This window comes from Apium graveolens, chromosome 10 (assembly GCF_009905375.1).
Source record: "Apium graveolens cultivar Ventura chromosome 10, ASM990537v1, whole genome shotgun sequence".
Classification (NCBI taxonomy): Eukaryota; Viridiplantae; Streptophyta; class Magnoliopsida; order Apiales; family Apiaceae; genus Apium; species Apium graveolens.
Window position 1 is genome coordinate 88,503,758 of NC_133656.1, and position 13,412 is coordinate 88,517,169.

General features: G+C 34.4%; 1 protein-coding gene across 1 annotated transcript; it reads right to left on the reverse strand.

Moving 5' to 3' along the window:
- Window positions 1–10,703: 10,703 nt before the first annotated feature.
- LOC141692446 (uncharacterized) lies at window positions 10,704–11,767 on the reverse strand. The gene has a single exon (XM_074497290.1). The coding sequence runs from the start codon at window positions 11,688–11,690 to the stop codon at window positions 10,818–10,820; it is 873 nt and encodes a 290-aa protein (XP_074353391.1). The 5' UTR covers window positions 11,691–11,767; the 3' UTR covers window positions 10,704–10,817.
- Window positions 11,768–13,412: the final 1,645 nt, after the last annotated feature.

A 13,412-nucleotide genomic window follows, 5' to 3' on the forward strand; every position in this document is an offset into this window, starting at 1 on the left:
TTTTCACCACCTATAAATACATAAACTTATACACAAACTTCTCCACCACTTCACAAATTCTCAAACACAAATTCTCTCTCAAACACATAACTCTTATTCTCTCTACTCAATCCCAATGGCACCCAAAAGATAAAGAACACAAGTGAGCAGCAGCAGCACCGATTCTTCTACTGTGGGTAGTATGAGGCCGAGGTTTTCTACTCCCGAGGCTGAAGTGGAGTATACGAGGCTTCTCTCGAAGCCTATTATCAAGGAGCGAGGTTTTCTGCCATCAAGGAAGGATGGTAAGTTGTTGAAGATGATTCTGGAGATGGGCTGGGTTCCTTTTTGTGAGACACCCGCTGTTGTACCCATGAGTGTTGTTCGTGAGTTCTATGCGAATGCGAAGGCGGAGAAGAATGGCTTCACGGTGGTTAGAAGGATGAAGGTGGAGTACAGTGCAGGGGCGATAAGGAGGGTGATTAATCAGCCTGTGAGGAAGCCTGGTCAGGATATTTGGAACGATAAGACTCCGGATGATTTTGATATGGATTTGATTGTTGCTACTCTATATATGCCTAAGACTCATTGGAAGTTCAAGAGGGGCACAAATGATTATGCCACATTCCCTGCTTCTTGAATGAACAGATTTGCCCGTGCTTGGAATTCCTTTATTTATGCTAATATCATGCCATCTTCTCATATGCATGAGGTTACTGTGGAGCGAGCACGTTTATTGTCAGGGATTCTAAAGGGTGATTATGTGGACCTTGGTAGGATTATTCACCAAGGCATTATGAGATTTTTGAGAGGGAGCACTACGGGTTCTATACCATATGCGTCCATAGTGACGAAGTTGTGTGCGGCGGTTCATGTTCGTTGGGCCGCACATGAGCAGCTTCAGCTCCCTAGTTCTGCTATTGATAGTTCGATTATATTGAATATGGTGGAATGGTATAGTGATAAGCCCGACCCTAGGGGACTTGGTTATTCATTTGATATGCTTCTGGGCAAGCAACCCTATGATCAGTTTTATGCTGGTGGTTCAAAGTTTGCCCGTGGAGCGGGTTGGAGAGCTCAGTTGGGTGAGGAGATAGAGTCGTCACAGTTACAGGGACCATCGCAGAAGGGTAGTGGGCAGTATAGGCGTCTGGCTAGGAGGATGGATGCGATGCATGACATCCAAAGTAGGTTAGCACGTGATCTCATCCAGGAATTAGGGACAGCTTTCAGAGCCACCGGTGTTGACATCCAGTGGCCAGTATTTGGTGAGAATTCCGTGTATCCACCTCTAGACACGCCTGACACTCCACCCGTTAAGGGTGAGGATCCTGATTCCGAGTAGGTATGCCTGATTCCTTACTATTACCTTCACTGAGGACAGTGAATATTTTAAGTTTGGGGGTAGTAGTTGAAGGAATATGTTTTGTGTGTGAGTCTCATATAGTTTGCATATTCATGATAGTTTATTTCATATAGTTGCATTTTTGACATGTAGTTCTTTTAATTTTTGGTAGATTTATATTAGTTTGTTCATATAGTTCATGCATTTGCATTATAACATGATCCTGTAGATGATTTTTCCGATTGACTTGTGATATTGATGCTAGTGTAGTGATGTCGTATTTAGTGATGTTGAGTCGTATCGAGTTGATTTGCATGCTAGAGACACTTGTAGTTCACTAAGTCTTATAGGTTGCTTGAAGGCTAGATCATGATCATGGTTTGTTTGTTTGTCAAGGTTTAATCACTTGTTTATATTTAAAATTCAGGATATTCTCTTAATAATTAAATAATATGAATTTTTAGAAATTGGATTTCATTGCTAGTTGTTGTGGCTAGGTGTCAAATGGCTAGTAGTCGGCTCATATTTATATGAGTAGTCTAGGGTTGAACGAGATGGAGTGAAATGCACTCGTTCAGAAATTGTGAAAAAAAAAGAAAAAAAATAAGTGTTATGTATAATTGATCACAAGTGGGCTCTTTAGTAATTGAGTTATTAAGTTCTTAGGGGACTTTATGCCTAGTGACCTAAGGCTTTTATAGTCTGGGATCCGCTAACCTAATGCTCGCTACATGGGTACTATTATATAAGTCTTTTGTGGACCTCACTCATTGCACGATCAAATAAGAATATTTGTGTTGTTATTCTTTGAATAAAAGCATGAATCCATACATAACTCCAATATAAGAATTGAAGTGTTATAAGTTATTTTGAGTCTAGATTTTTATTTTATTTATAACCTTGCGATTGCCTTGATGAGTGGTGAGTCATGATTATTGATCTAGTTGTGATAATATATCTGTAAGCATTTGCACACATGCACGTCTCTAGTTTGTAAGTTGATTTGTATGATTTGATTAAGCTTTATGCGAGTAACTGCATTTGTTGAGATGTTTCTTGTTGATTGGTTTAGTTATTCTATTGGGATCGTTGCATTTATTTAGTTGCATTCATGCATTTTTTTGTTTCTTGTTCTTTGAGTCTGTTTATGCTTGAGGACAAGCATCGATTCAAGTTTGGGGGTATGTTGAGTGGCATTTATGACACATTATAATGCTCTATTAAGCTTTGAATTGATGCATTTGTACTCAAGATTGTTGGTGTTTTAATGTATTTTCTAGTGTTTTTGCATTTCAGGCATTATTCTAAGAATCAGGTGAATTAGGATTGTTTTGGTGCTAATATAGTGTAGGATGGTGTTTAAAGAATAAAGCTCGGGAAGCCAACTCAATTGCAGCAAAGATTAAAGAAAGAAGAAGTTTTTTCCAGAAGCACGGTGCGCCCGCGCTGGTCCAGCGCGCGGCCGCGCCCATTTGTCAGGAAGACAGCGCGCCCACGCTGATGAAACGCGCGGCCGCACTGGGTCGGGAGAATTGAATCCTGATTCTATTTAAATTCTAATTTGGAGGACTTCTACTTACATGGGCTGCTATATATACTTAAAAAAATGACGTTTTCCAAGAGAGGGGATGTACCAGAGCACAAGGAGAGGAGTAAGAAGACCGTGTCAGCACGATTTAACGAAGAAGAAGAAGAAGAAGATCGTGTTTTTACTTGTGAATCTTTGTTCTAAGTTGTACTTGGATGCTAGTTTTCTTATTCGTGAACCTTACTCTTGATTCGTACTTGGTTTTTATTATTCATTCAGTATAAAGACTACATTTATTATACCATACTTTCATCGGAACCCACATTGATGATGAGTCCGATTATGGGCTAATCGTTATTGTGGGGTTCTAGCGGATGTACTTATGGATTTTTTTAGTTAAATTGTTTCGATACCTTAGTGTGTGGTGATTGTATGATAACCTAGTATTGGTTGTGCTTATTCGTCTTATGAGCGTCGCGAACTTATAAGATAGCGTGTTAATCTTTAATGAAGTGATAGTGAATTTAAGGATTTAGAACTTGCCATGCTAGCATAGGTTCATGTGTTATTGTTATGCATGATTCGTAGGTAATTTTAACCATCTTACTTTCCCTGTGTAATCATGATAGATGACTTGTGCATTAAGCTTTTATGTTGTCAAATTATATATATATATAGGATCTCAATATAATTGGTGTCTATTCAGCTTCTATCTCTTTTTTGGATGTCTGGTAGTATGTTATTCGTGCAACAAAAGTTGGCGTTTAGGAGTTTTATGTTATCTGATTAGTGTCATCACCATTACATGTTAAGGTTAAGATTAATAAGGCTATTTAATGAAGTATTTAATGAAGTTAGAATCCCATATTTGTCTCATATAATATACAACTCTCTTTACTCTCTTAGTTATTATTGTTAGTTTAAATCATAGTTATAATCAAAACCCCAATTTATTATCGTCTTAACATTGGATATTAACCATATCATCGGTGCATAAGTGCATAAATTACATAGTTAACCAAAGCCAGTCTCTATGGCAACGAACTAGAAATAATTCTATATTACTTGAGATCGCGAATACTTGCGTGAATATTCGCATGTGTTTAGCCCTAACAATCACAACCGGAGGAATAAGTATTAATGGTCTGAATGAACCTAACGAAACTCCTATATGAGAGGCTAAAGATTAGTTTCATATAATTGAAAGAGATATGTCCTAAGTCCAATCATGTATGAGGATTTAGGAATAACTTTTATGTAATCTGTTTTGATTTCATTGATATTAATAAAAGACTTTTTTTTGTTTTTATTGCGGGCTCTATCTATTTAAATGTTTAAATAAGATATACCACAGTTTAGAGTAAAGCTTTTTATGGATTGTGATGAGATCATAATAATGAGACCCAAAAGATAATAAATATAAACTTAAATAGTTCCTGGTCGTAGGATTACTAACTGGTAATTAATAATCCGCAAAGATCGGTACATACTATGCTTGCTTCATTATAAAGGATGTCTGTTCTCATAGACATTTGTGTGGTGACATTATAGCTAGTATGTAGGTGCTTATTATAGAATAAGTTCACTGAACATGACTCACACAGCTGAACAACTGATGGAGTTCACTCACGTGTCAGCAGTTGTTCACATAGTGATAGTTGTACAAGTATCCTTAGACTTGAGGTCATCATAGTCATCTTGTATACACTGAACTATGCTTTGGTTTAGTTCTTAGTCTCAAGGGACAATTATAAGGGCTCTACTGGGTATAGGAATTTGTACACGAAGATAGTGTATGATCAATAAAGGATCTACCCCTTCCAGTGAAGGAAGAGAATGTTCAATGCTAATCCACTTATGTTAGTTCAGGAATCTCTGGCCAGAGTGAATGAAATTAGAAAGGAGTTTCTAATTTACATTAAATAGAACTAAGCATAGTGAATGGGAAAGCAAGTGATTAAATAAGATAGGCTTGACACAAGTTCCATGCCTTATATTTAATCGTGACATTGCAGGGTAGAAGGAATTAATTGTACGGTAACTATTCACTAAATAGGTTCTTGGTATTCTAAGCAGTGAATTCATATTATCCGGATAGTCGCGATATGCTGAGAAGTATCCCTCACGATGTAGAATAAATATGATTAATTAATTAATCATATTTAATAAATTAGAGAATTTATATAAATAATGATAAAATAGTTTTATTATTATTTATTTCTACTACCGGCTTAATATTGAACCTGGAGGGTCACACCATAAAAGAGAATGATTTAATGGTGGAGGAATTAATTAATAATGGCTGATAATTATTTATTTATGAAATAAATAATTAATTAGCAAATTTAATAATTAATTAAATAAGATTTAATTGATTATAAATTAATTAAGAAAAGTTCTTAATATTATTAATTAAGAATTTAATTTTTGAAAATTAAATCAAGAGAGAGAATTATTTCTAAAGTGTTTAGAAAAAGAATTAATAATTAAAAGGTGTTTTAATTATTAGTGAGAATAATAAAGGGTTAATAATAATAATATGTTATGGGAAATTTTCAGCTGAAAATTTTGCCTATAAATATACCATTATAAACCCTATTTTTGCCTCAACCCAAAGATTTACAAAAGCCTAATTCTCTCCACCTCCTCCTCCTTCATTACATCATTTTCTTGGTGGATACCGGTGGAGTGCTTCACACTTGGGGAGCAGCTGCTAAGGATCTCCGTTCATCGTTTTTGGATCGCCATTAAAGACCTCCATCTTTCTATTAACGTAAAGCTTCTTAAGGTAAACATACTGAACTACGAATTAAATATTATTTTTCGCATGGATCCTGCGGAGGGTTTCGGTTTTTTTTAAGATTTAAATTTACGTTTTCGTTGCGTTTATGTGCTAAAAACCCTTCAATAATTACTATAGTAGTGTGTATTGTGTGCTTTATTTTGTTTGAACTATGTAGTGTGTTATGTTCTTATCAAATAAATTATATTTCTTAATTATATACAGAATGGATTCTGAAGATATATGCATTGCTGATTGTGGTACAACTCATATGATTCTACAGAACCGAAAATATTTTACCTAAATAACCAAAACTGAAGCTCAAGTCAGAACGATTTCTGACATATCTAATATAATCGAAAGTTTTGGAAAAGCTAGTTTCGTCCTATGTTCAGCATGTTCTTCAGGAAAATTGATTACTCGACCATCCCCTACTAAAGTTCAGCATGAAAACCCAACTTTTCTAGAAAGGATCCAAGGCGACATATGTGGACCTATACACCCATCATCTGGCCCATTTAGGTACTTCATGGTATTAATCAATGTCTCAACTAGATGGTCTCATGTTTGTCTTCTCTCAACTCGTAATGATGCTTTTGTAAAATTACTTGCCCAAATAATCAAATTATGAGCTCAATTCCCAGATCATTGGATTAAGTCAATTCATTTAGATAATACCGGCGAATTCACATCTGCAACTTTTGTCGATTATTGCATGTCTGTAGAAATCTCAGTTGAACACCCAGTTCCTCATGTACATACACAAAATGGGTTAGCCGAGTCCTTTATCAAAATACTCTAACTTATTGCAAAACCGATGTTGTTGAAAGCAAAATTACCTACATCTATTTGGGGTCACACAATACTTCATGCTGCTAATATTATTAGGAGTAGACCAACTATCTACAACCAATATTCTCTGCTACAACTGGTACTTGGTCAAGTTCCTAATATTTCTCACTTCAAAATTTTCGGAAGTGTTGTATATGTACCGATTGCTCCACCACAAAGATCGAAGATGGGAGCTCAAAAAAGAATAGGTATCTACGTTGGTTTTGATTCCACATCTATAATTAAATATCTGGAGCCTCTAACCGGAGACTTATTTACCGCAAGATATGCAGATTGTCATTTTGACGAGTCTATGTTTCCTCCCTTAGGGGGAGATAAACAATCAAATAAAGTTAATCCTGACATAACATGGAATGCATCAAGATTATATTTTCTAGATCCACGTACCGGTCAATGCGAACTTGAAGTTAAAAGAATTATTCATATATAAAATATCGCAAACCAAATGCCTGACACATTTAACGATTCTAGAAATATAACTAAATCTCATGTACCTACAGTAAATACTCCAGCTAGAATAGTTATACCAATTCAAATATCAGATACAAAAGAATTGGTTACAGAATCAAAACTACACCTGAAGCGTGGTAGACTGGTCGGTGTAAAAGATGTTGCACCACTAAAAAGAAAAATAAAAAAAATTGCCCCCGAAGTGGCACGTGCTCTAGAAGAAGCAAATAACCCTAAAGTAGTTTTATCTCCTGAAGAGATTCCAGTCCCTGAAGATACGAGATTAAACAATCATGAAATTTCAATAAATTATGTGCATGATATGAAATTATGGGATCGAAGTAAAGCCATAATCGATGATGTATTTGTGTATTCCGCAATATTGGATGTAGACATAAATTCTGATCCTGAACCACAAAGTGTGGATAAATGCCGTCGAAGAAAAGACTGACCAAAATGGAAAGATGTAATCCAAACAGAATTAAATTCATTGCGTAAAAGAGAAGTATTTGGACCTATTGTCCAAACACCAATTGGTGTGAACCCTGTTGGGAATAAATGGGTATTCATAAAAAAACGAAATGAAAAGAATGAAATTATGATATATAAAGCCCGACTTGTAGCACAAGGGTTTTCTCAAAGGCCTGGCATTGATTATCAAGAAATATATTCTCTAGTGATGGATGAAATTACTTTTCGTTTTATATCAGGTATGGCATCTAAAGAAAAATTGGAAACACGTCTTATGGACATCGCTACTGCATACCTGTATGGTTCACTTGATAGTGAAAATTTTATGAAAATCCCAGAAGGGTTAAAAATGGATGAGTTCAAGAAACCTCGCATATACTCCATTAAACTTCAACGATCATTGTATGGACTGTAACAATCTGGTTGTATGTGGTATAACAGACTTAGTCGTTATTTACAAAAGAATGGGTATATTAATAATCAAATTTCTCCATGTGTTTTCATCAAAAATCACAATCTGGTTTTGTGATTATTGCTGTATGTGGATGATTTAAACCTTGTAGGAACAGCTACGAAGGTTGATGAAATTGTCATATATCTAAAGACAGAGTTTGAAATGAAAGATCTTGGAAGGACAAAATATTGCCTTCGTATACAAGTCGAGCACTTGTCATCGAGAATTTTCCTCCACCAATCTACAAATACAGAAAAGATTTTGAACAGATTTTATATGGATAAATCTCATCCATTGACTACTCCAATGGTGGCTAGATCTTTAGAGCCTGATAAAGATCCATTTCGACCATGAGAAGATGATGAAGAGGTTCTTGGTCCTGAAATCCCATATCTAGGTGCAATTGGTGCACTTATGTACCTTGCAAATAATACAAGGCCAGATATTGCATTTGCTGTGAATTTATTGGCTAGATCTAGCTCTGCTCCGATGGACAGACATTGGAATGGGATCAAACATATATTCCGTTATCTTCGTGAAACAGCAGAATTTGGATTATTCTTCTCGAAAAACTCGACATCTCAGTTGATTGGATATGCATATGGTGGATATTTATCAAATCCTCATTTTGGTAAATCACAAATTGGATATGTGTTTGCATACTGCGGTACAACCATTTCCTGGAAATCGACAAAGCAAACTACAGTGGCAACCTCAACAAATCACTCAGAACTCATTGCAATTTATGAAGCCAGAATGTGTTTGGTTGCGATCTATTATCAAGAATATTCGGGAATCATGTGGATTACCAGACATCACTAGAAGTCATACCATTATGTTTGAGGATAACACTGCATGCATTGATCAACTCAAAGAAGGATAGGAGACAAGACGAAGTACATTTCACCAAAATTCTTCTACACTCATGAGCTTCAAAAGAATGGTGAAATTAATGTACAACAAATTCGGTCATGTGACAACCTTGCCGATTTATTCACGAAATCGTTACCAAATTCAACATTTGGGAAATTACGACTGAACATTGGAATGCGCCGACTCAAGAATTTGTTTCAACAAAATTCACAGAATGATTAGTTTTCTAAGGGGAGGTTGTACTCTTTTTTATTCGTCAAAATTTTTATCCCACTGAGTTTTTCTTTGACAAGGTTTTAAGGTAGTGTATGATCCATATGACAATGACAATTAAAGGGGAGTGTTGTGAATTGATTGTCACATGGTCAAACATGTAATAATAAGGCTAAACTTTAGGTGTAGAATTCTTAACATGTGAATTAATTACATGTCCACTCTCACTTGCTATAAATATGACTTAAATCTGTGAATGAAAAATATACCGAGCATTCTTAAATCTGTGAATGAAAAATATACCGAGCATTCTTTTTCTGGTCTTTCTCCTACTCTCTCCAATTAAACATAATAATTCTTTTAACAGCTATTTTATTGTTATTATAGCCAGTATTTTATACCAAAAATATATATTTTTTGTATTTATGGAGGGAGTGATGAGAGAACCCGGGCAATCGGGCATCAAGTTTGTCAACACGTAAAAGGAGAAGATTAGACTGAAAATCGTGGCTTGTTCTAAAGCCTGGGATAATTTCAAGTTGTATAAATACATTTAATGTTATGCCTGACTTGTATAAATTGTTCGTACTTCTATTCAACGTTTGTGAAATACTCTACGTCCAAAAGTGGCTTGACTAGTTCATCGCCCATTTTATATCGTAACATAACTGCTTGTCTACATTCATTTTTTCTATTTTTCGTTTATGCATCACACAGAGAGGAATTGTATATCATTACAGTCCTATATGATTTTCAAGAACGTGACGATGCAAACAAATTTATTAAAGAAATGCTAGTGTCCGTTCTCAAAATTATTCTCAAATTCTAACGAGGAAGGTACATATTTAATAAATTTTTTGATAATAAGATAAGATCACGTATGTATTTATTTGTGCCCATAAATTAAAATGCGTAAATATCGGGTTATATTATTTGAGGCAAATTTAGTAACAAATTTAAAATACGTAACAATACTGAAATTATTAAATCTTTGAGTCCTACTTGTTAATTTTTAGGTGAGCACCAAGATTAAGAAAGAGAAAAAAGAGTAGGTAGGTTAGTGGATTTACTGGAATTAGTAAAATGAACATTTCAAATATTATGAAATTTCAATCGGAAGGGTATTAATTCATCCCATCAATTACCTTGCAAGAAATTGTTTTATTCATTTTTAATTTTCTTTTGACTATCTTCTCCTATTTGTTTAATCACTATCTTTTAAGAGGAGTGTACTTGTGATTGAAATAAACTCCAACACCGTTTGATAAGGACAATTAAACTAATCAAATTAATTTAGCATGTCAACTAAAAACAATATCGAAATAAATTCAACATATTTATAACGAAGAGGCACAGCACAGCTGTGTAAACACAACTATACATGCTCTTTCCTTTGACTTAAATTTGTGGGGTTATTTGTAATTGTAATGATCATGACATGAGAGACCATAATTTCGGTTAAGGTTTAGTTTTTAAGGGCGAGCATACGTTCTGAAACGAAACTGAAATCAAATCGAAACAGATAAAAATCGGTAAAATTTGAACTTCTATCGAACTGAAAATCGATCATTAGAGATCGTGGAAGAGTACAGATTGTGACGAGAAAAAAAATCGGTATACAAGTGTTTTGAGTTAAGTTACTGAATCAAAATAAAATTTTGTGAAAGAAATGCAAAAATGTAAATAAATCTACTGTTAATCATGTATGCAAGAAAATGCTCTGAATTTCATGAAAATAAACCTGAGAATTCAAATCTAGAGAAATTTCAACGCAGTGAATTTTACTAACTTTTCTGTACACAAAGAAATCATGTAGAAGGTGAATATGCTAACAAAAAGAAGACAGGACAAAATATGTGATCACTGCAGCTCAATAGTTAGGGTGAAACCTTCCGATATTCGCAAGCTTCCGTGATCTATTGGCCGTAAACGTGGCCGCTACACCGAGATTTGGCCTTCCCGGTGAAGCTTTTATTTCACCACTCTGTATCATCATCATTTCTGGTAACAATCCTTTCTGATTCCAGCTCCTGTTTGGGCTCGGGCGAACCAATGGACTTAAACACAACGAAAGTCCCGCCACATTTCGGCCTTGATTCTGCTTTCTTCGTTGCGGTGTTGCCCTCATTGGCGTGTCTTTCGGTGTTGTTGTTTCGGATGAGTAGGAATACTCATCCGGGAAACTCATCGAAACTATGTGTGAATTCCTCTTCTTTTTACTTGCAAATAATTTCGTAAACCACGACGACGAAGACTTCGTCTGCAGAGTGGAGTTTATCGAATTTGATTTTTTATGTTTTGCTTTTGCATCCAAATTTGAATCAGATTGTGTTTCAACTTTCCAAGTTTTTGATCTAAACAAATTTGAGAGATTCGACAAGTGGAACCTTCCGGCTCTCGATTCTCTTAAACTGCTCCTATCAGTCATGATTATTCCGTTAGGACCAATTTGAGGAGTACTATAAAAACGTTGCTCCGAGAGACTATGTGGTACACGAGGCCACGCAGCAGTATTATCGGATTTTCCACGAAAAATATACGGTGAAACCGACTTTGGAAACGTAATATTTTGCTCAACTGCATCAGATTTGCGGTGTTCATCTTCAAGTTGTGGTTTGACTAGTAGCACTCGAGCCTCGTATCTTGTTTGTGTTTCGATTATTGTTAGTAAACGCTCCCGGAGACACGATGCGCAAACGCCGACTGCGCTACTACAGTCAGTAAAGTGCTTCTTACACCTCATGGTGCCTGCCTATATGTGATGTTTGGGGGAGAGTACGGAGAGAAAGTGTGTGTGTGTGATTGATAAGAGGCGATGTTTCGTTCAAGTTAAATACAGGTATTTATTTGGTAAAATTTACAAGTGGGGTACATATGAAATGCGAAGGTGACAAGGAAAAAGCGAGTCTCTTTCTTTGATATGTCAATCAATTCCAATAATCTACTTTTAAGTTCTTACCAATCAAATCTGGAAATATATGCAATTTCATTGATTAGATATTATAGATATTTTCGCGTTAGGACGATTATGATTATCCACTTGAAAATGATGAAAATGTAACATTATTTAATTAGTTGATAATTTACGTTTACTCTTTTTTATATTCATTTCAACCAAACCCAAACTATTAGATGATTTTAAACAACAATAATATTATGTTCCCCAAAATCGTTTTTAAAATGAAACATAAATAATGAGTTGTCATCATGATATTAAATATATATATATATATATATAAATGAGATAAATTCCGTGCATTAATACGAATCCCACAAGTGAAAAGATGATACATGTCATTTTGAGGAAAAAATTGGAAATTTTTTGAACATGAAACATTGCTCTTAACATCATATTTACACATATCTATGATTTGAGTGAAAATATCAAAAACTTGAACATAATTATGAATAAAATTAGGACTAAATTTGAACACTTTGATACTAACAGATTTCACAAATATAAATATTCAAACGAAAAAATCACTGATTGATTTTTCTTATTAAAAGAAATCCAATCTTATCTCTTTAATTCTTTTACATATTTTGAAATTTGGGAAAAATATCCATTTCATATGCGGATAAATGAACTGATAAAATCTGGCTTGATGATAAAAATCCCTCATTGATTTTTCCCGTTAAAAGAAATCCAATCTTATCTCTTTAATTCTTTTACATATTTGAAATGGGAATAAAATCCATTTGATATGCTTCAAATAAATGAATTAATAAATGATAATTGTCATAATATAAAATTTTAACAACAATATTTGTTTAAATTAAACAAATATTTTGGAATTTTACGTAAAAAAAGATAATTATTTTCAAATAAGAAAAAATGATAATATATTTTGGACATTTTTTAAGATGCGAATAAAATCTTAATGGATAATTTTTTTTTATAATTAATTATATACACGAACTTGTGACCTCCGGTGAAAAAGGAGACCAGTTCAATTACTGTAACAATATTTTGCCGGCTCTTAACCGATAAACTTGTTTATATACATAAAAATTTGAGAGAAAAGGGCCGTGAGTGCAAGGGGAGTGGATTATTTAATTTATTTAAAAGAACAGCTACAGGACTGCTAATTTACACCCTTGCCAAACTTGACTTGTTGGACCCAGTGCAAGGGCATCCTTTGTCTACTTGCACATATTAGTTCGTCTGTATTTCTCTTATTAGAAGGTGATTTCATGATGACAAAGGTTTGCTAGATCAACACCTGAGTTATTTATTTTAAATAATATGTAGTTCTACTTAAAATTCTAATTACGCAGAGAAGAATATGCATTTCCAGTTTCTAAGACGGGATGAACAATCGAAATTTCTGAACTACAAACAAGTGTTCTTTAAAGAAAACTTATATTTTATAATGTGTACGCAACCGCAATTAGTTTTATTACTATATATATGTAGTATAGGGGGTGTAAGAATTGTATATATGAAATTATTAACTCACGAAAC